The 27,856-nt window shown below is 44.4% G+C and overlaps 1 protein-coding gene across 1 annotated transcript in view; it reads right to left on the reverse strand.

Annotated features, from left to right (window-relative positions):
* The window catches only part of LOC138670090 (mannosyl-oligosaccharide 1,2-alpha-mannosidase IA-like), a 260,030-nt gene that overhangs the window by 159,226 nt on the left and 72,948 nt on the right, over positions 1 to 27,856 (reverse strand). The window contains exons 3-5 of the mRNA XM_069757123.1: positions 22,207 to 22,303; positions 10,734 to 10,849; positions 1,751 to 1,831 (exon numbers count right to left, since the gene is read on the reverse strand). Of these exons, the coding sequence (XP_069613224.1) occupies positions 1,751 to 1,831; positions 10,734 to 10,849; positions 22,207 to 22,303 (294 nt within the window). The remainder of the gene's footprint in view (positions 1 to 1,750; positions 1,832 to 10,733; positions 10,850 to 22,206; positions 22,304 to 27,856) is intronic.

The following is a 27,856-nucleotide window of genomic DNA, read 5'->3' on the forward strand; positions in this document are numbered from 1 at the left end:
AAATTTGACATTAGGCTCAGGCAGTCACATAATATCAAGTGACATGAACAGTACAAAACGTGTACAATGATATTTAGGGAGGCGCAAATGATTCTGGAAAACCCACTTGTGGTGGGTTGCATCATGCTGCTTGTAGTAAGGTCATTCAGAGCATTACTTGTGAAGTTACAGAGCAATCTTCAAAGTCGCCTCACTGGGAACATACCTGGCAGTTACTGTTGGTTAGTTATATCCTTGTAAAAGATAAGTACCACCTTATAATTTTAATCACATTTTCTGACATCTAAAAATACCATTTATCAGCTGTGCAGTGTAAAAATAGAGGATGCATTGTGCAGGTGGGGTTGCAATAATGTTGCTCAGACTGAATAAAAGGGAAGCTGGCTTACATTCAGATAACTGCTTCTAGCTGCCAGGGAGAGACGATGATAGCCAGTCCCTAGCACTAGACCATGGATTTGTTTTTTTGTGTGTTCATGGATAAAGCCAGAGAAGGGAATCATCAGCTGTAAAGAATGCAGAGGTAGCAGGCCTCAAAGACTTGTCTGCAACTTAAAGGATTATGCTCAACATTGAAAGTTATCGGTGGAAGGTGTTAACTTTCCAATCAGTAGGGGTCCATCAGTCATAGTTGGAATGGAGCAATGGCCTTGCGTGCACATCAATGCTGCATCCATTCTTTATGAAACTGACAGAAAAAGCAGATTGATATACTCAACTATCTCCGGCAGCTCCATAGGCAATGACCAAAGCTATTGTTGGGCATCCCTGTGGTCAGAAGAACTCAAACGATCGAAAATTATCACTTATCCCATGAAAAGCTGATGACTTTCAATGTTGGAGATAACCTTTTAAGCAGAAACTAAGGTATGGAATATGTAATGGAGATTCGAAGAGGTACTTTGCCAAATTGTTAAAATTGTCAGAGGGCAACCAGAATGGTAAAAAAAATAAGAGAAGACGTATTTATCCTTGGACTCTATTGCGGCGCTAATCCAATGGCATCACTGTCAGCGGTAGAGCGGGCTGCGGAATCCAGGGGTGAGTCTATCTTCTTTTATCATTTTACCACCTTGCCTCCCCTATGGGAATTTTTTTCTGTTGAGCTGAGAACCTTTTTTAAGTTATACCTGTGAGTGTCACAATCACATCTTTATTGCAGCATTACTTTTTACTATTTTTACATAAATATTTTTCTTTATTTGGGAAGAGTACTAAAGTATTCTTTAGCATTATGTTCTACATGATTGAGACTTTGATGAACGTAATCTGCAGCTTGTGAGTCCGCTGAGGCGATACCCCTGAGATGTTTGATTAACATTTCACGATCCTACGTATGCGTTGCAATCAGCTGCGTTCAGAAAGTGGAAGGAAGTAACGAAAATAGCACTAAAACTGCAGAGCATTGCTATTAATCAGCTGGGTTTCAAAGCAAATATAGAAAACGACACCATAAAAGAGCACGGGGAGAGACAATGAGGACATAGAAAAATATATTTGGATCAACTGTGTAAATTTAAATAGAAATCACAAATAAAATTTATTAGCATGTACCATATTATTGGACATATTTATGCCGAAAGCAGTCAGAATCTACTATATTGTAATACCTATGTGAGTACATCCTCTGTACTATGCTACTGAATATGTCAGTGCTATATGTACATTCAAGTAATTCTGATGGTCTGAAGGATTTTTTACTTTGTCAATCTGCTTTACAGAAACATATGTTAAATGGCATTTCTCTCACCTCTTTTCCTGACAGGTAATAAGCAGAGAGTAGCCCTCCTACGTAACGGATATTAACTTCAAACAATGAAGCCTCTCCATTCTAATGGAAAAAAAAAGAAATACAATGCAATATAAATGCCAGATGCGTTTACGCTTTATGTAGCTAGAAATCCTTCATACATCACGATTTATCATTCTCAAAGTATTGTATTATCATAAAAGTTGATCAGAGTAATTGCATCCAGAGGGAGACACTTCTTCAGTTTTTAGACTAGTCAACAGCACAATTCATTAAAGCATGTAAAAGATGTCTGAGGAAGTTAGAAATTACATTTCAGAGAACATAGCATAAGCAGGAATTAAAATTAAAACATAACTTTTAATGTATAACCAAATAAAGGAATATATTAAATAAACTGTCACCTAAAAAAAAGTGTATCAATTAGGCTGGTTTCACATTGGCGTTTTTTGGGGTGCGTTTTTGCGGTAAAAAACGCAAAAAAACGCATGGTAAAAAAACGCATGTAAACGCGTGTAAACGCTGCGTTTTTTTGACGCATGCGTTTTTGCATGTGGTAAAAAAAACACGGCGTTTTGACGCGTTTACATGCGTTTTTACATGCGTTTGCGTTTTTTAAATGCATGCTGAGAAATGTGTGACAGCTGCCAATCATCAAAAAAAAGTAAAAAACCCACTATAAACAGAAACAGTTAGGGTTAGGGTTAGGGGTAGGGATCATAACCCTAACCCTAACCCTAAAGGGATCCTACCCCTAACCCTACCCCTAACCCTAAGGGATCCTAACCCTAACCCTACCCCTAACCCTAAACCTAAGGGATCCTAACCCTAACCCTACCCCTAACCCTAACCCTACCCCTAACCCTAACCATAAAGGGATTAGGGGTAGGGTTAGGGGTAGGTTTAGGGTTAGGGGTAGGGTTAGGGGTAGGGTTAGGTTCCCTTTATCACCTTTATGTTGGGGGGTGGCATATCAGTGTGTTTTCTGGTTTTTTAATAAAAAAACGCATGCGTTTTTTACCGCAAAAAACGCATGCACCAAAAAACGCATGCGTCCCCATTGACTCCAATGTATTTTTTGACCCCAAAAAAACGCATGAAAACGCATGAGTTTTTTTTGGTCCAAAAAACGCTTCTAAAAATACTACAAGTAGCATTTCAGAAAATGAACGCATGCAGTAAAAAAAGCATGCGTCAAAAAACGCGACCAAACGCGTACACAAAAAAACGCATGCGTTTTCAATGTTAAAGATAGGGAAAAAAACGCATGCGTTTTTTTGAAAAAAAGTGCTGCAGACAAAAACGCAAGTGTGAAACCACCCTAAAAAAGTACTACTGGGTATACCCTGTCAGGGGGCGTGCCATACAAAATTTAGTACTTAAGGTACCTTCACACATAATGATTTCGTTAACGATATCGTTGCAACGTCACGCTTTTGGTGACGTAGCAACGATCCTGCTAACGATCTCGTTATGTGTGACAGCGACCAACGATCAGGCCCCTGCTGGGAGATCGTTGGTCGTTGGGGAATGATCAGGACCTTTTTTTTGGTCGCTGATCACCCGCTGTCATCGCTCGATTGGCGTGTGTGATGCCGATCCAGCGATGTGTTCACTTGTAACCAGGGTAAATAACAGGTTACTAAGCGCAGGGCCGCGCTTAGTAACCCGATATTTACCCTGGTTACCATTGTAAAAGTAAAAAAAAAAAACAGTACATACTCACATTCTGATGTCTGTCATGTCCCCCGCCGTCAGCTTCCCTGCACTGACTGTCAGCGCCGGCCATAAAGCAGAGCACAGCGGCAATTTGCATATACTCCTGTATGTCAGAGTGATCAGCTTAACAGCAATTACTGTACTTGCAAAGTCAATATTTGCCCAGAAAATGAACTTTAACCCCCAACACACATTTCAACATCATTGCAGTCCTGCCTTAGAAGGAGCAGCTAACATCGTTTTAGTGATTGATCCATTAAGGCTACGTTCAGACTAGCGTTGTGCTAGTGTGCGTCAGGTTAGCGTCGGGCGACGCAGCGGCGACGCACGCGTCATGCGCCCCTATGTTTAACATGGGGGACGCATGCGTTTTTGTTTGTTGCGTTGTGCGACGCATGCGTCTTTTTTGCCACAAGCGTTGGACCAAGAAAACGCAACAAGTTGCATTTTTCTTGCATCCGATTTTCGGCAAAAAACGACGCACGCGTCGCAAAATGCAGCATTTTTGCGTGCGTTTTGCCACGTTTTTGCGTGTGTCGTGCGTTGCGTCGCCGACGCAGCGGCACACAATGCTAGTCTGAACGTAGCCTAACACAGGTGTGGGTGTTGATGAGGACAGGGCTGGCGATCAATCAGTCATGATTAAGTAAGAATGACATCACTGGACACTTTAAAAGGAGGCTGGTGCTTGGTATCATTGTTTCTCTTCAGTTAACCATGGTTATCTCTAAAGAAACACGTGCAGCCATCATTGCACTGCACAAAAATGGCCTAACAGGGAAGAGTATCGCAGCTACAAAGATTGCACCTCAGTCAACAATCTATCACATCATCAAGAACTTCAAGGAGAGAGCTTCCATTGTCAAAAAGGCTCCAGGGCGCCCAAGAAAGACCAGCAAGCGCCAGGACCTTATCATAAAACTGTTTCAGCTGCGGGATCGGACTACCAGCAGTGCCGAGCTTGCTCAGGAATGGCAGCAGGCTGGTGTGAGTGCTTCTGCACGCACTGAGGCGGAGACTCTTTGAGCAAGGCCTGGTTTCAAGGAGGGCAGCAAAGAAGCCACTTCTCTCCAGAAAAAACATCAGGGACCGACTGATATTCTGCAAAAGGTACAGGGAGTGGACTGCTGAGGACTGGGGCAAAGTAATTTTCTCTGATGAATCCCCTTTTCGATTGTCTGGGACATCTGGAAAACAGCTTATTCGGAGAAGAAGAGGTGAACGCTACCACCAGTCTTGTCTCATGCCAACTGTAAAGCATCCTGAAACCATTCATGTGTGGGGTTGCTTCCAGCCAAGGGAATCGGCTCACTCACAGTCTTGCCTAAAAACACAGCCATGAATAAAGAATGGTACCAGAATGTCCTCCAAGAGCAACTTCTCCCAACCGTCCAAGAGTAGTTTGGCGCCCAACAATGCATTTTCCAGCATGATGGAGCACCTTGCCATAAAGCAAAGGTGATAACTAAATGGCTCATGGAACAAAACATAGAGATTTTGGGTCCATGGCCTGGAAACTCCCCAGATCTTAATCCCATTGAGAACTTGTGGTCAATCATAGTAACATAGTAACATAGTTAGTAAGGCCGAAAAAAGACATTTGTCCATCCAGTTCAGCCTATATTCCATCATAATAAATCCCCAGATCTACGTCCTTCTACAGAACCTAATTGTATGATACAATATTGTTCTGCTCCAGGAAGACATCCAGGCCTCTCTTGAACCCCTCGACTGAGTTCGCCATCACCACCTCCTCAGGCAAGCAATTCCAGATTCTCACTGCCCTAACAGTAAAGAATCCTCTTCTATGTTGGTGGAAAAACCTTCTCTCCTCCAGACGCAAAGAATGCCCCCTTGTGCCCGTCACCTTCCTTGGTATAAACAGATCCTCAGCGAGATATTTGTATTGTCCCCTTATATACTTATACATGGTTATTAGATCACCCCTCAGTCGTCTTTTTTCTAGACTAAATAATCCTAATTTCGCTAATCTATCTGGGTATTGTAGTTCTCCCATCCCCTTTATTAATTTTGTTGCCCTCCTTTGTACTCTCTCTAGTTCTATTATATCCTTCCTGAGCACCGGTGCCCAAAACTGGACACAGTACTCCATGTGCGGTCTAACTAGGGATTTGTACAGAGGCAGTATAATGCTCTCATCATGTGTATCCAGACCTCTTTTAATGCACCCCATGATCCTGTTTGCCTTGGCAGCTGCTGCCTGGCACTGGCTGCTCCAGGTAAGTTTATTATTAACTAGGATCCCCAAGTCCTTCTCCCTGTCAGATTTACCCAGTGGTAAATCATCAAGAGACGGGTGGACAAACAAAAGCCAACAAATTCTGGCAAAATGCAAGCATTGATTATGCAAGAATGGACTGCTATCAGTCAGGATTTGGTCCAGAAGTTGATTGCCATGGAGAATTGCAGAGGTCTTGAAGAAGAAGGGTCAACACTGCAAATATTGACTTGCTGCATTAACTCATTCTAACTGTCAATATAACCTATTGGTACTCATAATATGATTGCAATTATATTTCTGTATGTGATATAAACATCAGACAAACACTAATAAAAACCAGAGGGCAGCAGATCATGTGAAAATATAATTTTGGTCGTTCCCCTGATCGTTAGTCGCTAGAGAGAGCTGTCTGTGTGACAGCTCCCCAGCGACCACACAACGACTTACCAACGATCACGGCCAGGTCGTATCGCTGGTCGTGATCGTTGGTAAGTCGTTTAGTGTAACGGTACCTTTATTCAAAATTTTTGTGCAGACGCTGGCAGTGGTTCAGTGTCCTATCACTCAACCCAAGATACCTGATTAAATGGTGATAATGCCTGTAGAAGAAACATTTATCAGGTGCAAATACAGATAAACAGATAGCCTTGGTTGCATTAGTATTAGAAGTTATCACAAAGCAAAGGGAGGGGTAAGATCAATTGGAAAAGGTATGTACACAAATGAAATATTGGAACAATCTCACCAATTGCCGAGGATAGGTAAGGTGGAGCCCCAATTCGCTTAGGTGGAGAAATCCTTCAAGCCACAGCATCAGGAGACAATTCCCTGTCAGTCCCTGGGGGGGCTATCAATAAATCTCAATCCCCGAGCTCCTGCCCTTACAAGGACAGTCCACATCTACCCCTAAGCCCTTCACTCTGCCTATTTCCAGGTCCCAACGCGTTTCTTTGCAAGCAAGATCATCAGGGGACTAGCTTGCATGGGAGATAAGGTGCTTCAGTGCTACAAATAGAGCTGCCACCCTCTATACTGCAGGCATTATCACCATTTAATCAGGTACCTTGGGTTGAGTGATAGGACACTGGACCACTGCCAGCGTCTGCACAAAAATTTTGAATAAGTACTACATTTTGTATGGTACGTCCCCTGACAGGGTATACCCAGTAGTACTTCTTTATTGATACACTTTTTTGGGTGACAGTTTATTATAGTGCTTTGTAAAAAGCACTATATTGTTATTCCACCGTAGTCAACTTCTTCTTCTTCTTCTTATTATTCAGTCCGCAATTAATGCGGCCCGAACCGCTGCACGCACAGACTCCAGTGAGGTGTCATTTCGAAGCCAGCGTTCCTGGGAGGTGTGCTAAGTATTTTTCGTGTCGATCGGATTTGTAGTTTTGGCGCAATTGGCGTTTGAAAATTTTGTCTCAATGCATTTCAATGGGGAAATCTTGCCACAAGCTTATAATGGCAGTTATTTTGAAATTGCCTCAGAAATCAGCCCAACTGCCACCTGGCTGATCAGCTCATTGATATGCGAAGTCAGACCCAGTTACTATGCCAACGCCTAAGAACTCTACATGACCTCACTAGGACACAGGTTTGCCAGATAATATCAGCTCTTAAAGTGACCCGCCCACCAAATTGTTACCTGAGGTGTCCAGCCCACCAAATCGGACCCAGAGTGACCCCGCCCACCAAATCCGTCCCTGAGGTGCCCCGCCCACCAAATCGGACCCAGAGGGTAAGTGCACCCCCGCCCCGTATGTGCAAAAGTAAGTGCACCCCTGCCCCATGTGTGCAAAAGTAAGTGCACCCCTTGTGTATGCAAAACTAAGTTCACCCCCACCCCATGTGTGCAAAAGTAATTGCACCTCCACCCCAAGTGTGTAAAAGTAAGTGCACCCCCGCCCCCGTGTGTGCAAAAGTAAGTGCACCCTGCCCCGTGTGTGAAAAGTAAGTGCGCCCCCGGCCCCGGATGTGCAAAAGTAAGTGCACCCCCGGTCCCGGGAGTGCAAAAGTAAGTGCGCCCCCGCCCCCGTGTGTGCAAAAGTAAGTACACCCGCGCCCCCGTGTGTGCAAAAGTAAGTGCACCCTGCCCCGTGTGTGAGAAGTAAGTGCACTCCCGGCCCAGGATGTGCAAAAGTAAGTGCATCCCCGGCCCCGGGTATGCAAAAGTAAGTGCGCCCCCGGCCCCGGGTATGCAAAAGTAAGTGCGCCCCCGGCCCCGGGTGTGCAAAAGTAAGTGCGCCCCGGGTGTGCAAAAGTAAGAGCGCCCCGGCTGTGCAAAAGTAAGTGCGCCCCCGGTCCCGAGGGTGAAAAGTAAGTGCACCCCGGTCCCGTGTGTGAAAAGTAAGTGCACCCGAGGTCCCGTGGGTGAAAAGTAAGTGCACCCCCAGTCCCGTGGGTGAAAAGTAAGTGCACCCCCAGTCCCGTGTGTGAAAAGTAAGTGCACCCCCAATCTCGTGGGTGAAAAGTAAGTGCACCCTCGGTCCCTTGGGTGAAAAGTAAGTGCACCCCCGGTCCCGTGAGTGAAAAGTAAGTGCACCCCCGGTCCCGTGGGTGAAAAATAAGTGCACCCCCGGTCCCATGTGTGAAAAGTAAGTGCACCCCCAGTCTCGTGAATGAAAAGTAAGTGCACCCTCGGTCCCTTGGGTGAAAAGTAAGTGCACCCCCGGTCCCGTGAGTGAAAAGTAAGTGCACCCCCGGTCCCGTGTATGAAAAGTAAGTGCACCCCCGATCCCGTGGGTGAAAAGTAAGTGCACCCCCGGTCCCGTGTGTGAAAAGTAAGTGCACCCCTGATCCCGTGGGTGAAAAGTAAGTGCACCCCCGGTCCCGTGGGTGAAAAGTAAGTGCACCCCCGGTCCCGTGAGTGAAAAGTAAGTGCACCCCCGCTGCCATATGTGAAAAGTAAGTGCACCCCCGATCCCGTTTGTGAAAAGTAAGTGCACCCCCGGTCCCGTGTGTGAAAAGTAAGTGCACCCTCGGTCCCGTGGGTGAAAAGTAAGTGCACCCCGGTCCCGTGTGTGAAAAGTAAGTGCACCCCCGGTCCCGTGTGTGAAAAGTAAGTGCACCCCCGGTCGCGGGTGTGAAAAGTAAGTGCACCCCCGGTCCCGTGGGTGAAAAGTAAGTGCACCCCCGGTCCCGTGTGTGAAAAGTAAGCGCACCCCCGTTCCCGTGTGTGAAAAGTAAGTGCACCCCTGTTCCCGTGTGTGAAAAGTAAGTGCACCCGGTCCCGTGTGTGAAAAGTAAGTGCACCCCCGGTCCCGGGTGTGAAAAGTAAGTGCACCCCCGGTCCCGTGGGTGAAAAGTAAGTGCACCCCCGGTCCCGTGTGTGAAAAGTAAGTGCACCCCCGTTCCCGTGTGTGAAAAGTAAGTGCACCCCTGTTCCCGTGTGTGAAAAGTAAGTGCACCCGGTCGCGTGGGTGAAAAGTAAGTGCACCATCGGTCCCGTGGGTGAAAAGTAAGTGCACCCCCGGTCCCGTGGGTGAAAAGTAAGTGCACCCTCGGTCCCGTGGGTGAAAAGTAAGTGCACCCCCGGTCCCGTGGGTGAAAAGTAAGTGCACCCCCGATCCCGTGGGTGAAAAGTAAGTGCATCCCCGGTCCCGTGGGTGAAAAGTGCACCTCCGCTGCCATATGTGAAAAGTAAGTGCACCCCAGATCCCGTGTGTGAAAAGTAAGTGCACCCCTGGTCCCGTGTGTGAAAAGTAAGTGCACCCCCGGTCCCGTGGGTGAAAAGTAAGTGCACCCCGGGTCCCGTGTGTGAAAACTAAGTGCACCCCTGGTCCCGTGGGTGAAAAGTAAGTGCACCCAGGTCCCGTGTGTGCAAAAGTAAGAGCGCCCCCGCCCCCAAATCGGACCCCGAGTGACCCCGCCACCCAAATCGAACCCAGAGTGGCCCCACCCACCAAATTGGACCCAGAGTTGCCCCGCCCACCAAATCGGACCCAGAGTGGCCCCGCCCACCAAATCGGACCCAGAGTGGCCGCGCCCACCAAATCGGACCCAGAGTGGCCCCGCCCACCAAATCGGACCCAGAGTGGCCCCGCTCACCAAATCGGACCCCCAGGGGCTCCGCCCGCATATCGGACCCCGAGGGGCCCCACCCGCAAATCGGACCCCGAGGGGCCCCGCCCGACAAATCAGACCCCTAGGAGCCCCGCCCACCAAATCGGACCCCCAGGGGCCATGCCCACCAAATCGGACCCCGCCCACCAAATCGGACCCCGAGTGGCCCCGCCCACCAAATTGGACCCGAGTGGCCCCGCCCACCAAGTCGGACCCAGAGTGGCCCCGCCCACCAAATCGGTTCCTATGGTGCCCCGCCCACCAAATCAGACACAGAGTGGCCCCGCCCACCAAATCGGACCCAGAGTGGCTCCGCCCACCAAATCGGACCCAGAGTGGCCCCACCCACCAAATCGGTTCCTATGGTGCCCCGCCCACCAAATCGGACCCAGAGTGTCCCCGCCCACCAAATCGGACCCAGAGTGGCCCTGCCCACCAAATAGGCCCCTGAGGGGCCCCGCCCACCAAACCAGTGCCTGAAGGGCACCCAAGTGTGAAAGTCTTGCAGAGGCAGCCCGGGTACCATTCCAAAGCACTATCTGTAGTTCCTTCAGGAAATACCCATCTAGTTTAATATATTCCTTTGTTTGGTTATACATTAAAAGTTATGTTTTAATTGTAATTCCTGCTTATGCTATGTTCTCAAGATTTTGGTAGGATCATGTGATACATTTAAACTATTATTTGTTGCTGTTTTTGTGTTTAAATTACATTTCAGGAAAGCTCCTCGCACATTACATGTTATATCAATTAGGAAATGTGCTTGAATTTTTCTGCGCTGCCGTTTTCAAGAATAGGCAAGGGAAGGGCATGACTTAAGTTTCATTGAATGCCGATCCAAATATGTAGGAACCTGCACAATATTTACGATGTACAATTTCTGTTGTCAATGTATACTGTGGCCAATAAGGTGTTAATTTGTATTGGGCTTCTGATGAGAATTATTCTTACCACATTCAGATCTAGGCTATTCTCTACCCACTTTGCTGCATCTTCAAACTCTTCCTCCAAATCCATTATGTAAAGGGTGTCCAGAGCATCCACTATTGTGGCTCCTTTTAATCCCCCTGTTTGAAAGAAAGAGATAACTGTAGTGTTTATGAAGATTATGTTTACGAGTCCAAACTTAGCAAAGTGTTCAAGTCCATTATCGGCATGTCTAACAGCTGCAAATCATGCAGCCGCAGGGACTAGAACATAATATACGAGCACGCCCAGATGCTTGGAGAACACCCGAGTATGATTGGATAAAAAGTTATCCAAGCACGTTCGCTCATCACTAGTGTGGACCTTAACCTGAGCAGGTGAGACCATATTGCTTTATGAACAATTTTGGTTTTGTTATACAGTGGGTACAGAAAGTATTCATACCCCTTTAAATTTTTCACTCTTTGTTTCATTGCAGCCATTTGGTAAATTCAAAATAGTTCATTTTTTTCTCATTAATGTTCACTCTGCATCCTATCTTGACTGAAAAAACCCAGAAATGTAGAAATTGTTGCAAATTTATTAAAAAGAAAAACTGAAATATCACATGGCCATAAGTATTCAGACCCTTTGCTCAGGCACTCATATTTAAGTCACATGCTGTACATTTCCTTTTGATCCTCCTTGAGATGGTTCTACTCCTTCATTGGAGTCCAGCTTTATTTAATTAAACTGATAGGACTTGATTTGGAAAGGCACATACCTGTCTATATAAGACCTCACAGCTCACAGTGCATGTCAGACCAAATGAGAATCATAACGTCAAAGGAACTGGCCAAGGAGGTGAGAGACACAATTGTGGCAAGGTACAGATCTGGCCAAGGTTGCAACAGAATTTCTGCAGTACTAAAGGTTCTAAGAGCACAGTGGCATCCATAATTCTGAAATGGAAGAAGTTTGGGAGCACCAGAACTCTTCCTAGACCTGGCCGTCCAGCCAAACGGAGCAATCGTGGGATAAGAGCCTTGGTGAGAGAGGTAAAGAAGAATCCCAAGATCACTGTGGATGAGCTCCAGAGATGCAGTAGGGAGATGGGAGAAAGTTTCACAAAGTCAACTATCATTGCAGCCCTCCACAAGTCAGGCCTTTATGGCAAAGTGGCCCAACGGAAGCCTTTCCTCAGTGCGAGACATAAGAAAGCCCGCATAGAGTTTGCTAAAAAAAGAACACATGAAGGAATCCCAGACTTTGAGAAATAAGATTCTCTGGTCTGATGAGACGAAGATAGACCTTTTTGGTGATAATTCTAAGTGGTATGTGTGGAGAAAACCAGTCACTGTTCATTATCTGCCAAATACAATCCCAATAGTGAAACATGGTGGTGGCAGCATCATGCTATGGGGGTGTTTTTCAGCTGCATGGACAGGACAACTGGTCGTCATTGAAGGAAACATGAATGCGGCCAAGTACAGAGATATCCTGGTTGAAAACCTCTTCCAGAGTGCTCTGGACCTCAGACATGGCAGAAGGTTCACCTTCCAACAAGACAATGACCCTAAGCACACAGCTAAAATAACAAAAGAGTGGCTTCAGAACAACTCTGTGACCATTCTTCACTGGCCCAGCCAGAGCCCTGACATAAACCTAATTGAGCATCTCTGGAGAGATGTGATAATGGGTGTTCACCAACGTTCACCATCCAACCTGACGGAACTGGAGAGGATTTGCAAGGAAGGATGGCTGGTGTGAAAAACTTGTTGCATCATTCCCAAGAAGACTCATGGCTGTACTAGCTCAAAAGGGTACTTCTACTGAGCAAAGGGTCTGAATACTTATGATCATGTGATATTTCAGTTTTTCTTTTTCATGAAATTTGCAAAAATGTCTACATTTCTGTTTTTTTTTCAGTCAAGTTGGGGTGCAGAGTGTACATTAATGAGAAAAAAATGAACTTTTTTGAATTTACCAACTGGCTGCAATGCAACAAAGAGTGAAAAATGTAAAGGGGTCTAAATACTTTCTGTATCCAGTGTACATTTCATGCTCATGAAATGTTATTTTGCTTTGTAAGCTGTGAACTGTTTATGGACATTTAATAAACTGCTCTTTGTTTGATACAAGAACTTTCTGCCTGTGTGAATGCTACCAGCTGCCAAAGAGTTTGGATTCCCACCACAGTCTTGAACACAGATATGTATTAGTATATGTAACAATAGCAGGCTATTATGCTTTAGTATACCAGGTATCCCAGAGTACTAGCTGCTTGCTGGCTCAGGTCTCTAAGGCCTCTTTCACACGTCAGTGTCTCCGGTACGTGTAGTGACAGTTTTCTCACGTACCGGAGACATTGACACACGTAGACCCATTCAAATGAATGGGTCTATGCACATGTCTCTGTGTTTTCACGGACCGTGTGTCCGTGTTGAAAACACGGAGACATGTCCATTTTTCGCCGGCAGCACGTACCGCAATACGTGCCGCACACGTGCACACGGAGAACAGTGTGCACTCTCCTCTGTGTGCACGTACTGCCCGCAGGAGAGACAGCGCTACAGTTAAGCGCTGTCCCCCCCGCGTGTGGTGCTGAATCCAGAATTCATCCCTTCTTCCCAGCAGCATTCGCTGGAAAGAAGGATTGATTTTTTTTCTTTCCCCTTAAAAATAAAGTTTATGCGTCCCCTCCCGCCTCCCATCCCCTGTGCGTCCTTCCCCCTCGCTTGCTAGGAAATACTCACCCAGCTCCAAGCTCCAGCGATGTCTCCTCTCAGCACCGGCAGCAGGCCCTGTGTGAGCGGTCATGTGGTCCCGCTCGTTACAGTGGGGAATATGCGCATGTTCCTCACTGTAATGAGCGGTACCACGTGACCGCTCACACAGGAGAAGCTGCCAGCGCTGAGGAGACATCGCGGGAGCTAGCTGAGTATTTCTATGCAAGGGGCCGGGCGGCGCACGGGGGATGAGAGGCGGGAGCTCACCAGCAAACTTTATTTTGAACAAAAAAAAACAAAAACTTGATCTTTCATCTCTTTTCTCCTGCGGGGGAGAAGAGATGAATGCGGCTTCAGCACCACACTGGGGGGACAGCGCTTAGTGTAGCGCTGTCTCTCCTGCACGGTCCGTGTGGTCCTCAGACGGCACATGGGCGGCACACGGATGCCGCACGTGTGCCACACGGATGTGCTACATGAGCACACGGACACGAATAATTCCGGTACCGATTTCTCCGGTACCGGAATTATCTGGACGTCTGAAAGAGGCCTAAGGTGGAGTGGATATAAAATTTTGTTAAAGTTTAATTTAAAAAAAAATGCAATAAAGATAACGTTGTACAGTGTACAGAAGAAAATAAATAAATTGCTATGTTTTTTTTACATCCTTCTCAGAAAAAAATTACAAAAGTTGTTGACTTCAGTTTACATTTCTCCAAAATGGTACCAACAAAAACTATCACCCATCCTGCAAGAAAAACAAGTCATCGAGCAGATACATTGATGCAAAAATGAAAAAGTTGAGACATAGTTGGAAAAAAAAGAAATTAATGACTCTTGCATTTTTTTAAAAATTGCCGAGTCATGATGGCAAACCTCTATTTTTTAGTAATAATTTCACAATACATGAAGAATGCATAGCTAGCATCAAGTATTGAAAAAGAGCAGCACACTAACCTGACAGGAGATTCATGCTGTTTAAACCTATGTTATTACAGACATGTATGGTTTACTCTGAAATTCTGCAGTGAAAATACATACGGTACTTTGAAAACCCAGCCGGGGACAATGTGTTTCTACTGAATAGTCTGAGGTAGGTTCTTGGCAAGTTGTCACCACCACATACCTTTAGACTGACAGGTCTCTCCCTATGTGAGCACACAAGGCGAGACCTGTTAGCCATGAGCAGGGCTGGACTGGACATCTGGCAAATGCCAGAAGGGCTTGTCTGGTTGTAGGCTGCCTTGACTGCTACGTTGTTATCAGAATCGGTGTTCTCAAGACACTCATACTGTTAAAAGCTGTAACGGATGTGATGCAGCGATCAATAGCGGGTTGGGGAATACTCGCTTAGCAATGGGATTAAGGCACATGGGCACGCTTTTCTCACTAAACAGTCTATTTGGTTTATTTTGCACTCATAAACCACTTGAAGCCATGTTATATATCACAGGCTTAACACATACTCCACAGCACTTTATAGTATACGGCTTTAACTCATAGTCACTAAACACGCCGGACCTCTTTGTCCAGTTACCTTGGGAGACCGCACGCTGAACAGTTCATTAATGTCCATGGAACACAACAAGCACCAACACATTTGGTTGCAGTCTCTAAACATGCTGGACCTTACTCTGTCCAGTTACCATGGGTAACCGCACAGTTCATTAACTGACCCCCTGTCAGTGCACACAGTTCCCCATACTCTGGGTTAGCTTCCAGGAGCCCCTGCTCCACACGCTGACTCCTGTTAGTACTCTGTTTCTCAGGGAAGCTGCCGAACTGGGATCACCGTCCTGGACAAGGCCTTGCTGACCAGGCCACCTGACAGTCCAGATCCTCAGATGGATGGTAGCTCCCCCAATGCAGTGCCGTCACAGACTCTGCATACATGCCTTTCCATGTGTTCTTCAGGAAGTCCTACTCCCAGCATCTTCCAACACAGGTTTTGCTATTCAGGAAGTCCTACTCCCAGGATCTTCCAACACAGGCCTTCAGATTTATGACCTCACCATGTGCTCTTCAGGGATGGAATCCTACTTCCAGGATCTCCCAACACACCGACCATTCAGGTCCACACACTCTCTACCACAGAGACCTTGTGACCACACCATGGTCACATTGTATACTTGTAACCACTCCCAAAGGTGGGAGGTGTTTGTGGTTAGTCAGACCCGCCCAACTCTCCGACTGACCTTGTAAGCCTCCATTAAAAGCTACACAAACACAACTCTTATGGAACTACAAGTCCCAGCACCATAATACTGGCTTACAGTGCAGACTCCCTCTGTGACACATACCGACCATTTACCATCATGCCAGATACTGTCTCACCATCATAGTTATGCCTGCAACTGCCATGGATTCCCATGGCCTCATATGCCTCCGTGCGTGTTCTGAGGAGACCATGCAGCAACAGGGTGTATGAGCACAAAGAGTCTCTAGGACAACATCAACTATTGTATATGACATAACATCAGACCCATCTTCAGCACACTTTAGATAAGTAGATTTGTATAATACAGAATGATGTTTTAGAATGCCTTAGATTGTAGAACATTTATTCTCGACATTATGGAAATATATATGTACTGTATATACACTGTATATATTGATATTGATTTGAAAAATGAAGCCTGCAATTTTATATTAAAAATTACTTTTTATCTGCACATTTATAAAACTTTCTAAATCGATTTAATTATATTAATATTAATAAATGTTATAGGAAAACGGCTTCTCGCCTCTTGAGTATGTAGCTTTACCCATAAGGAAACTTGCTCGTGGCTATGTCTCGAGATTTGTCAGCTCAGTGAGGACATTCTTACATACATAATAAATGTCAAGCAAATTCTATAGCTGTATGCGAATTCATGACACCTAGATGCTAAGCTCCCCGAGAATTTTTCTCCTTTTGCGAAGAAACCATGATGAATGACATTTTCAAATTTGCTTACAGAAAATGAAGCAAACAATATGAAAATATCTGAAGGTGTTATAAATAAATTGTGAAAAAGGCAGATTCGCACAACATATTGTGTACAGCTCCAAGACCAACACGTTATAAGCACGGAGCGGCTGTAAACACACACAATATGTTCAGATCTGCGGCTCATATGCCCTAGTTCAGTTTTATTTTCATATTACGGCGTTAGTGCTACAGAGTGAATGCAATTTTAATTTTGTCAAATAATTATCAAATAAATCCGCTTGAAGCTTGTTCACATTGTGCTGAAGCTTTTGCAGTTCCATATAGCTAGCTTTTCGATTTCAGAGCAAATCCAGTCATGAATAATATTGGGTTTTCTCAAGTTGTGTTTTCTGAAGTAGCGCTCATTCTCTCGGCATACTGCTTTGCCAGAGGCAGTGTGTATCCTGAAGAGTTACAGTTCTGACTATCGGGTCCATACTGTTGAACTGCAGAGTGGTCGGTAACCTAGGCAACAAGCTATAAAATGAAAATTTCCTCTGCTCTTGAGAACGGAGAGGATTTTTAATAAGGGATAAATTGCAAAGTTGCTTGTTTTTGCAAGCACTTTGCGATTGTAAATATTCTGCAGATACATGGCTTTTAAAAACAGGCTCGTATTTGCAAATGCTATCTACAATGTAGACAGCATACACTTGGCCTCACAGTTACAAGACGCGGCAAATTTATCACAGTGGCACAGGTTGTGCGTTAGATTTGGTGCATCTTTCTTGAAATTAGACGAACTGGTAGGCCACATTCAGATGTCCGTTTTTCGCAGATAGCACACATACCCATTATATTCTTTGCGGTTGTTTACATGTTAGTAGCCACCATGAGAAAAATATGGAGCATAAAGTCCACAAAACATATGTAAAAATGTATAAATGTATTAATTAATTACAAATCAATCAAAGTAACAACAAATACAAAAGAATAACAATTACAAAAATAATAAGGGATCAGGTTAGCCACAGGTATGTATCCGGACAAGTACCATAGAATAAAGTGCTTACCTTGACCGCACCTTGAAAAAGAGCAGCGAAACACGCGTCGGTGGCGGCGATACACAGGTCCGGCACTACATTTCAGTATGGGTAAGCATTTCTGCTAGAATTTGACTCTATACCGTTGTGCTGCTACTGAGCAATGACTGTGCGATTTGTCACTGTGTCTAACGGTAGTGACACAGTGCAGATGCTTCCCTGACTGATATTTGAGCACTAAGCACTTTATTCTATGGTACTTGTCCGGATACATACTGTACCTGTGGCTAACCTGATCCCTTATTATTTTTGTAATTGTTATTCTTTTGTATTTGTTGTTACTTTGATTGATTTGTAATTAATTAATAAATTTATACATTTTTACATATGTTTTGTGGACTTTATGCTTCATATTTTTCTCATGGTGGCTACTATAATTAGGAGTGTCCTCTTGCACTGAGACTGCCGTAGGCATTGTGTCAATTTGTGATGTATGTTCTAGGCATCCCATTTTGTAAAGTGTTCCTTTTGGGTTGGAGTTATATAATTGTTTACATGTTATGCTACTTTGCAGACTAAGTGGCCCGCAAAAAAACCCTCTAAAAAACGGAGACATGTTTATTTTTTTATATCGAGTCACAGATCGAAATCACGCTTACAAGCCTATGGGTGCATGAAAACCACTGTCATTTTTGCTATCCTAGGTGTTATATTTGACACCAATCTTTCCTTCAACTCCCATATACAATTTTTTGCCCGCTCTTGCCGCTTACACCTAAAGAACATCTCTAGAATCAGCCCCTTTCTCACCATGGAAACAACAAAAATCCTCACTGTCGCCCTGATCCACTCCCACCTGGACTACTGTAACGCTCTATTAATTGGCCTCCCCCTCACTCGACTTTCCCCTCTCCAGTCCATCCTTAATGCAGCAGCCAGGGTCGTCTATCTGTCTAATCAGTACTCGGACGCATCCGCCCATCGCCAGTCATTGCACTGGCTGACCATTCATTATAGGATTAATTCAAACAGCTTGTTCTCACCCACAAAGCTCTCCACAGTGTGGCACCCCATTACATCTCCTCCCTCATTTCTGTCTATCGGCCTACTGGCTCGTTACGCTCTGCAAATGACTTTTGACTAACCTCTGCACTAATCCGTACCTCCCACCCTTAGCTCCAAGGTTTCTCCCACCTTGCACCAATCCTCTGGAATGCTCTACCCCAAGAAATTAGGACTATCCACAACTTACACAGTTTTAGGCGCTCCCCCAAAACACATCTGTTCAGAGTAGCCTTTCAGGTTCCCTAATCAAAGTGTGTGTGTGTGTGTGTGTGTGTGTGTGTGTGTATGTGTGTGTGTGTATATGTGTGTGTGTGTGTGTGTGTGGCCCATTCATTATCTATCTGAGAATAATTCTCTATCAAACTCCACAGCACCCAACAGCACCACAAATACTGACTTGTGACTACCTCATGCAGGCTTTATCTATTCCCATTCCCTCAAAATGGCTGGACCATCATTGTAAATACGCACCTGTACTTTGTATCTCCCCCTCCTCATTGTAGATTGTAAGCTCCATGAGCAGGGTCGTCTTATTTTGCTTTAATTATTGTATTATTTTAAATGTGGTTGCTAATGACTTGTGTATGAATTGTTAAACTGTAAAGAGCTGAGGAATATGTTGGTGCTATACAAATAAAGATTATTGTTATCTATTATTACATCAAATTTATGCAAAGACTCAACTGTGTTGACCCCTTTTTTCTGCCATTTGCCTTGACATGCTGGATATCACCTTCTGTGCTAAATCATGACTGATGACAACTCATTGTTACCTAATCAGTACGTGGAGTTTATCCTTCCCGATATCTCAAACTGTCTGAAGGGGATTTATCAGAGAAAATAACTATAATCCTGTTTCTTCCTGCCAAGTTATTTTCTCTGATGAAGCCCCCTTTAGACTCTTTGGGACATATGGAAGAATGATTGGAGAAGAAAAGTTGAGAGCTATCAAAACTCAAGCATCCTGAGACCAGTCATATGTTGAGCTGCATTTCAGCCAAGAAAGTTGGCTTAATAACAATTTTAATACCAATATGTCGAAAAAAAATAACTTTTAGACACTTCAATTTAATATACATCACAAAATGTCTGTAAGTGGTCTAATTGCCACCAGACATGAAGAGATTCCAACAAAATATAATCAATAAAAAAAATCAATTTTTATTAATGCATAATTAAAATAAATAATTAAAACAGACAGGGCTAAAAACCTCAAAATATGGAGGGGGAAGCACAGAAGAATAAATTCAGGAGTACTGGAATGGAAATAATGTAAACCAACAAAATCCCTGAAAAAGTCAATATACCCTATAGGCCAAGTAACAACAAAGAAATGCCACTAATATAGAAATAAATATTAATATATTGTCCCTGTAGAGGACAATGAATCAAGGATTACAGGAGTCAATATAATAATAAACATATAGCCATAATTCCTGTAATGAAAACGGTCTGACAGGTGATACACAATAAGGTCTAATGTATCAGTATCAATATATCAATTAGTGTATCACAATATCTAATGCATCAACCATATAGTGACCAGTAAATATGCCCAAATAGGTCAAATATAAAACATCCATTACCTGAAGGCATTGACCGTGCTCACCCTCCGCCCGATGGGTGCCATTTCACTGCTCGCTTCTTCCGGTGGGCGTGTACAGTGCAGGGTGCCAATCAGCTTAAATATGTGATATGAGAAGGTGATAGGCAGACTCCATGAAAATAACGGCGCATGCGCCCGGGCAGCTCCCCTGTAGCTGAAGGGAGTAGGGACTTCATGAAAGCGCTCTCTGGAACTCAGTGGAACGCACTGTGGTCACATGATGGACCACTTCCAGAAGTCCAGGGGAATCCAGACCAGCGCATTCTTCTATCGTGGAGATGCCGAACGGGTGGGGGATCAACATCTATATAGATAGCGATATAGATATAGGGGGCACAAAGGCAAAGGAAGTGAAGGAGGAAAATAAAGAGGTACTGACCTTAAGGATATGGAAAATAGTGGAAATAGAAGAAGAAATAAAAGGGGCTACAATATTGGGACTGATGGATAAGGCTGGACAGCCACGGATTAAAAAGTACACTACTAATGGAATAATTATGCATAAACTACAGGGTGGGCCATTTATATGGATAAACCTAAATAAAATGGGAATGGTTGGTGATATCAACTTCCTGTTTGTGGCACATTAGTATATGGGAGAGGGGAAACTTTTCAAGATGGGCGGTGACCATGGTGGCTATTTTGAAGGCGGCCATTTTGGATCCAACTTTATTTTTTCCAACGGGAAGAGGGTCATGTGACACATCAAATTTATTGAGAATTTCACAAGAAAAACAATGGTGTGCTTGGTTTTAACCTAACTTTATTCTTTCATGAGTGATTTACAAGTTTACGACCACTTAAAAAAATGTGTTCAAAGTGCTGCCCATGTGTGGGTAGGGAGAAGGCATAGGGAAGGGACATTTTTGTAACTTTTGAAATTTATAGTAAACCAAAGTTATGACCCCATCTGCCATGTCATATGCACAGGTGTACAGGAACCCAAATATTGGAATTTCACACTGGAAACCTATGGTTCTTGGTACAGGAACCAAAATAGTTGCTTCTTTTACCTTTTCTACTCTGTCAGTGAAGGATAATCAAGGGACTATGAGCTATCTAGTTTATGGAACATCTAGCATACTCCCTATAACAACTCCCACTCATTCTGGACACCTGTGAATGGGAGTATATAAGGTAACTCAGAATTTCTGCCTGGAGGGAAGTGTTTCATGCGTATGCCCTCATCCTTTCTCTTTTGGAAGCATGAAAGAATTTACATTCAGCAAAAAAAAAAAAACCAGCTTGCATAACTATTTTGGCTATAACCAATGCGGGAGCAATGTTTAAATGATCTAATCTTTTTCCCGTTGTCTTGTCGAGTCTTGAAAGTCTCCGAACAGTGTATGATTTCCACTTTCAGCACACTGAATATACTATATACTATACTACAGAGAGGAATGGGAGAGTGTATATTAAATGTGCGAGAAAAGTTTCATTTGACTTGGGGACTAAATGAAATACACACTTCCTGCTTCTACACAGCAGAGAAAAGAGATGAATTAGCTGGGTAGAAAGTCAAAATGAGTAATTGTAAGTGCACAATGCTGTATATAATATGATGATTGCAATATATTAAGAGGATAAAAATGTTGAAGGGAGGAGGGCTTCTTTAAAAGAAATCTGTCATCAGGCTTTTGCTATGTAATCTGAGAGCACCATAATGTAGGAGCGGAGACCATGATTACAGGGATGTGTCACTTACTAGGCTGCATTTTGTTGTTTCAGGACAATCAGTGTTTTATCAGCAGGATATTATGATCACAGGACTAAGTGATTCCTAGTCCAGCCATGCCCACCAGCAGATATTAGCAGCTTTCCCTCACTATACAGTGTACACAGAAACCTGCAGTTATACACAGCTCAACAGCTGAGCTCTGCTAGATCTGCAGCAAAGAAAACTGTGACTGTATCATAACTTCTGCCCCAGTAAGCTAAGTGATACCTCACTGGAATCAGGGTCTATACCTCTATCACATGGTGATGTCAGATTACGTAGCAAAAAACTGATGACAGATTCCCTTTCACATATTTTATTAGAGTAAAATATTTTAAAATGTCATAACAGTCTTATTTGGAAATAGTCAAAATGCTCCAGAAAATAATAATATATTAATAGTCCATAAAAAGCTTACATGTAATTTTTTTTTTGTAAAAACCTTACCAAATAAGCTTCCAAAATGTCCATCTTTAGTTACTGGACGCAGCTCATTTTCTCCCCAAGCATATCTCTTATAGCTGTCCCATGCAAATTTCATCATCTGTGGTAAAAAAAACAGCAAAAAAAACAATAGGACACATTATATAAACTAACTAGAAACTAGAAACATAGTAAAGTGTTTGATGATATTTAAAGGCGTTGTCCAATCTAAAACTACAAGTCTGCAGTCATTCCATGCGACTGCAGACTTGTGAATCCTCACATCGTGTGCACTGCGCGCATTCTTCGATGCCAGTGCTGGGAGAGGGTGGTCATGTGGTTGCCAGCATGCGATTTGCATAGTTCAGGCCACATTCCGACTAGACTGTATCAGGTCTCACTCAATACACTTGCAATGAGCAAGGCTGGATACAGTCTAGCCGTCACGTGACCACATGTATGCAAATCGCATACTTGCAGTCACACCCCCCCTCTCCTGGCATCGGAGAATCCTCACAGTGTACAGTGCACACGATGTGAGTATTCATAAGTCTGCAGTCACATGGAGTGACTGCAGACTTGCAGTTTTAGACCGGAAAACACCTTTAAGGAGCATTGAAGAAAGCAAGACTACACAATTAGCTCAAAAATGTAAAAGGCAATATGGAAATGTTCAGAGAAGTAATCTGAACAGTTATTTAGTGACCTCTGAGTCAGTGCCCAATTAATTACATAGAAAAATAGATGTCGATTTTTACATAAAATAAATAAACCAATCAGCCATTTTGCATGAGTTTAGGTTCAAATCAGTCTTATGATTGAATTGATTCAATGTAAATCGAATTTGAGAAAAATGTAACGAAATCCGCTGGTTCTCGCAAATTTAAGCAACTGGTAATTCAACACAAGCAAATTGCCCCCCAAATGCCCACCACCTTTTTATACATTGCAGAGCATTGCATCAGTCACAGAGGGCCCCAGGCATCACTGCACGATGTCTTTAAGCTGTTACCTAACATGGTATGGTAGAGCCTCTTCAGTGTTCCGCCCTCCTATGGGCACAGGGTTTACGCTCCTTCTGCGCCCGTGTTGGCGTGCCACTTACAGTATACTTCTGCTCCCAGTGTTCTCCGGCGCGCAGAAACCATTCAGTACACAAGTACCAGTGACTCTCCGGCACCTATGCAGAGGGGACGTGAAACCTATGCCCATAGTAGGACGGAACACTGAAGAGGAACGCCGGGAGATGGAATGCGCAGGCCCGGGATTTCTGGATGAGCACCCGACGTCACCGGGACAGAGTGATGGTGTGGGAGGTGATACATAGGATAATGAAGTGCGGAGGCAGAGGTATCTTCCTGGCAACGTCTTCTCCATAGCCTGGAAGAACTCATGTACTGTACATAATCAAATAAAAGATATGATACATACAGGGAGGACCATTTTCAGCAGTCTATAACCTGTATGCCAATATTAATAGTTTAGATATGGGGGACAGATACCTTTTAGCTGCGTCTGGCTACCTCACAAAGTGTGAATGTCGCAAACAGTTTTTTTGCATATCTGTTTTAGTAGTTAAAATGTGGACATTTATACCTGCATGTCTGTTTTGCAAACGTGTTTTTCTTGTCCAATTTGACAACTGAACACGCCTCTCCTATGCTGCTATATGCTGCCCCGTTTTTCTTTCTGTATGTGTATCTATCTACCTAGCATTTTTTATTACCGTACATCCTTTTTGGAAATGGTTGCATAATTGGGGTTGAAAAGATTGTAAAAAATGAATCATAGTATCGTACAAAATATATGGTAATAGTAAAAGTCACAATGGCAAAGGTCGAGTAAGTGTGTAAAAGAAAACAAAATCACATGGATAAGAATGTTCGAGCCATTAACAGCAGCAGAGGCATCACCGCCACTGGTATCAGCCTTCTAGTCAGTAGTAGTACTACCAAATGCCGGCTACATTTGGTCTCCTTTGCCTTGGCAAACAAATTAGTGGGGAACAAGTGGAAGGATTATAGTATATCAGGCACATCATCTCAGTTATAGCCAGAAGATGTTATCTGTAACAGTTAAGGTACCGTCACATTAAGCGACGCTGCAGCGATCCAGACAACAATCCCGATCGCTGCAGCGTCGCTGTTTGGTCGCTGGAGAGCTGTCACACAGACAGCTCTCCAGCGACCAACGATGCCGGTCCCCTGGTAACCAGGGTAAACATCGGGTTACTAAGCGCAGGGCCGCGCTTAGTAACCCGATGTTTACCCTGGTTACCAGCGTAAACGTAAAAAAAAAAAAACACTACATACTTACCTTCCGGTGTCTGTCCTCTCCGGCGCTCTGCTTCTCTGCACTGGCTGTGAGCGCCAGCCGGAAAGCAAAGCGGTGACGTCACCGCTGTGCTCTGCTTTCCAGCTGGCCGGCGCTCACAGTGCAGAGAAGCACAGCGCCGGGGACAGACAGCGGAAGGTAAGTATGTAGTGTTTTTTTTTTTTACGTTTACGCTGGTAAACAGGGTAAACATCGGGTTACTAAGCGCGGCCCTGCGCTTAGTAACCCGATGTATACCCTGGTTACCAGTGAAGACATCGCTGAATCGGCGTCACACACGCCGATTCAGTGATGTCTGCAGGAGGTCCAGCGACGAAATAAAGTTCTGGACTTTCTGCTCCGACCAACGATGGCACAGCAGGATCCAGATCGCTGCTGCCTGTCAAACTCAACGATATCGCTAGCCAGGACGCTGCAACGTCATGGATCGCTAGCGATATCGTTCAGTGTGACGGTACCTATACTCCTTCAATTTGAGTCATTGTTCTATGCAGAACAGTCTGCCAGATCCCAAATGTGCAAAAGGGGTAGGTTTTGTACAGTTGTTAGTTTTTAATTTAAAAAGCATGAAAAATCTGCCAGCACGCTGTCAGCGCCATGCAGCAACACCCAAGATCAGTGTGAGCACCAGTCGCGGGTGTTTACCCCTCTGACAAGACAAGCTCGAGCTGCAGAGGTGGAATCACACTCAGAGGAGGCCCAGGTAAGACATCCCAGCCCTACACATATTCCCATAGCCAGACACATTTCTTGGGCCACCACAGATCAATTTAAGAGGGAGTTACTTGAGGATCCTTCATTGCAGGGATATTGTGGGAAGGCACAGGAGGGGAGAGGGGTACTGGAAGGGGAACAGTTTGTATGGAAGCAGGGACTCCTCTACCGGATCACAGAGCAGCACCACACAGGGACGAGTCCCACTATAAAACGACAGCTGGTAGTTCCCAAGAAGTATAGGCAGGAGTTACTGTGAATCTCTCATGACATACCCTTGGCCGGGCACTTCGGCGTCAGTCGCACCAGGCATCGTCTGACACAAAACTTCTTTTGGCCGGAAGTAACCTATGATGTTAGTCAGTACTGCCAGACCTGTGACAGTTGCCAGTGCATTGGCAAGAGGGGAGATCGATGCAAGGCCAAATTACGCCCCCTCCCCATTGTGGAGGAACCATTTAGCCAAGTAGCGGTCGATCTGATAAGGCCATTAGCCAAACCCAGTTCATCAGGGAAAAAGTATATTGACAGTGGTAGATTATGCCACACGGTATCCAGAGGCGGTTGCGTTACCTAACATACTGGCAGAGATGGTGGCGGCCGCCCTGCTCCATGTTTTCTCACGGGTTGGATTTCCCCGGAAGATTATCTCGGACCAGGTTACCCAGTTTACAGCAGACGTGACCAACCAATTGTGGAAGCTGTGCGGCGTAAAGTCCATTAGAAGCGCCCTGTACCACCCGCAAACCAATGGGTTGTGTGAACGCTTTAAAGAGACGTTAAAGCAACTCATTCAGACTTTTACCAGGACCTACAGGGACTGGGAGAAATTCTTGCCACACCTCCTGTTTGCCTATCAGGAGGTGCCCTAAGAATCCATGGGGTTCTCCCCGTTCGAGCTGGTATACGGGAGACGGGTAAGGGGACCCCTAGACATAGTGCTAGAACACTGGGAAGGGGAGGGCCTCATAGAAGGGGTACCTATTGTACCCTATGTGCTGGAATTCCGGGACCGCCTACAGGAGCTGACCCAGGCTGTACATGAGAACATGCAGGTGACCCAGCAGCGCCAGCGCTTATGGTACGATCGGAGGGCCAGAGAGCGCACCTTGGAAATAGAGAAGGTCCTGGTGTTAGAGCCCACTAGGCAGAACAAGTTCCAAGCTGCATGGCAGGGGCCCTACAAGGTAGTGGGGAAAATAGCCGACACCACCTATAATGTCGCCAATTGTGACGACCCCAGAGTTATCCGCATGTTCCATGTGAATACATAAACCAATCCGAATAAACGGGAGCAAATGCCAATATAAAATTTCAAAACTTTATTATAAACAAAATTTAATAGCAAAGGTACAAATGAATTAAAATTGAAGATACAACTGCACAATGCAGCCGCTTTCCTAGGTAGCACACCCCTTATGTATCCTCCAGAGAGGATGAAAGCATACCGGTAAATCGTAAATATAACTTAAGGAAGTACACCAACTGGAGAAGGAATGACAACTATAAAAGGAAGGAAAGAAGAATGGACACACCGTCCACATCCAAACTCCAGGTAATCAATCTAATGGAAATTGAGCTTACTAAACCCCAGCTGGAAGTCCTTAGTCTGGGTTTGTCTTTCTCACCCACTGCTCCATTTAACTCTTTTCTAGCTATAAAAGATCTCCACCTATTTGCTCGAAAACTGGTGTTGAAGAAGTTACATGAGAAGCCGACAACCGGGGAGGAATGGAATGAAAAAGAGTTGGAAGCTATATCAATATTGGAAGAATTAAGTGATGAACAGGAGAAACCAACTATCAGGGGTAAGTTTATACCACCCACCCCAAAGAAGTTCTCACCTCTTAACCTCTATTCTAATGTGGAGTTATTTGTGAAGTTGGTATCTAATGAATTTGAGAAAATTTCGGAGAAGATTACACGGGGCAATCTGACTTACGCCCAGAGAAAGGCATTGAGAGAACTAAAAGATCTTAAGGGAGCAGTGATCAAACCCGCTGATAAAGGGGGAAATGTGGTGGTATGGCCTATAAAGTTATATGAAAAAGAGGCCTTCAGACAACTGAGGAACAACATGTGCTATCAAAGGCTAACATTCAACCCCACATTAACCTATCAGGGAGAAATAACAGACATTTTGGAAGAAGCCTTTCAAAAAGGGATCATTAACAAGGAACTGAGAAATAATCTGATACCCACGTTTCCTAGGGTGGCCTGTATCTATTTTATCCCGAAAATCCACAAAAGCCTAACAACACCACCTGGACGCCCCATTGTGTCGGGCAATGGGAGCCTGTGTGAGACGATTTCTAAATACCTTGACTTCCACCTGAAACCGTTGGTACTCGATCTACCGTCACATGTAAAGGACACAGGGGATGTCTTGAAGAAGGTAGAAGGTATCCCAATGGATAATGATATGTGGTTAGTGAGCCATGATGTGGAATCTCTATACACATCAATACATCATCAAGATGGGATATTGGCCACCAAAACGTTCCTAATGATGACTGACTATGAGCCAGAACTCATTAGCTTTCTTCTGATCCTTTTAGAATTCGTTCTGAACCATAATTATTTTATGTTTAAGGAAACAATTTACCTGCAAAAACAAGGGACTGCC

Source organism: Ranitomeya imitator, chromosome 3 (genome assembly GCF_032444005.1).
Source record: "Ranitomeya imitator isolate aRanImi1 chromosome 3, aRanImi1.pri, whole genome shotgun sequence".
Classification (NCBI taxonomy): domain Eukaryota; kingdom Metazoa; phylum Chordata; class Amphibia; order Anura; family Dendrobatidae; genus Ranitomeya; species Ranitomeya imitator.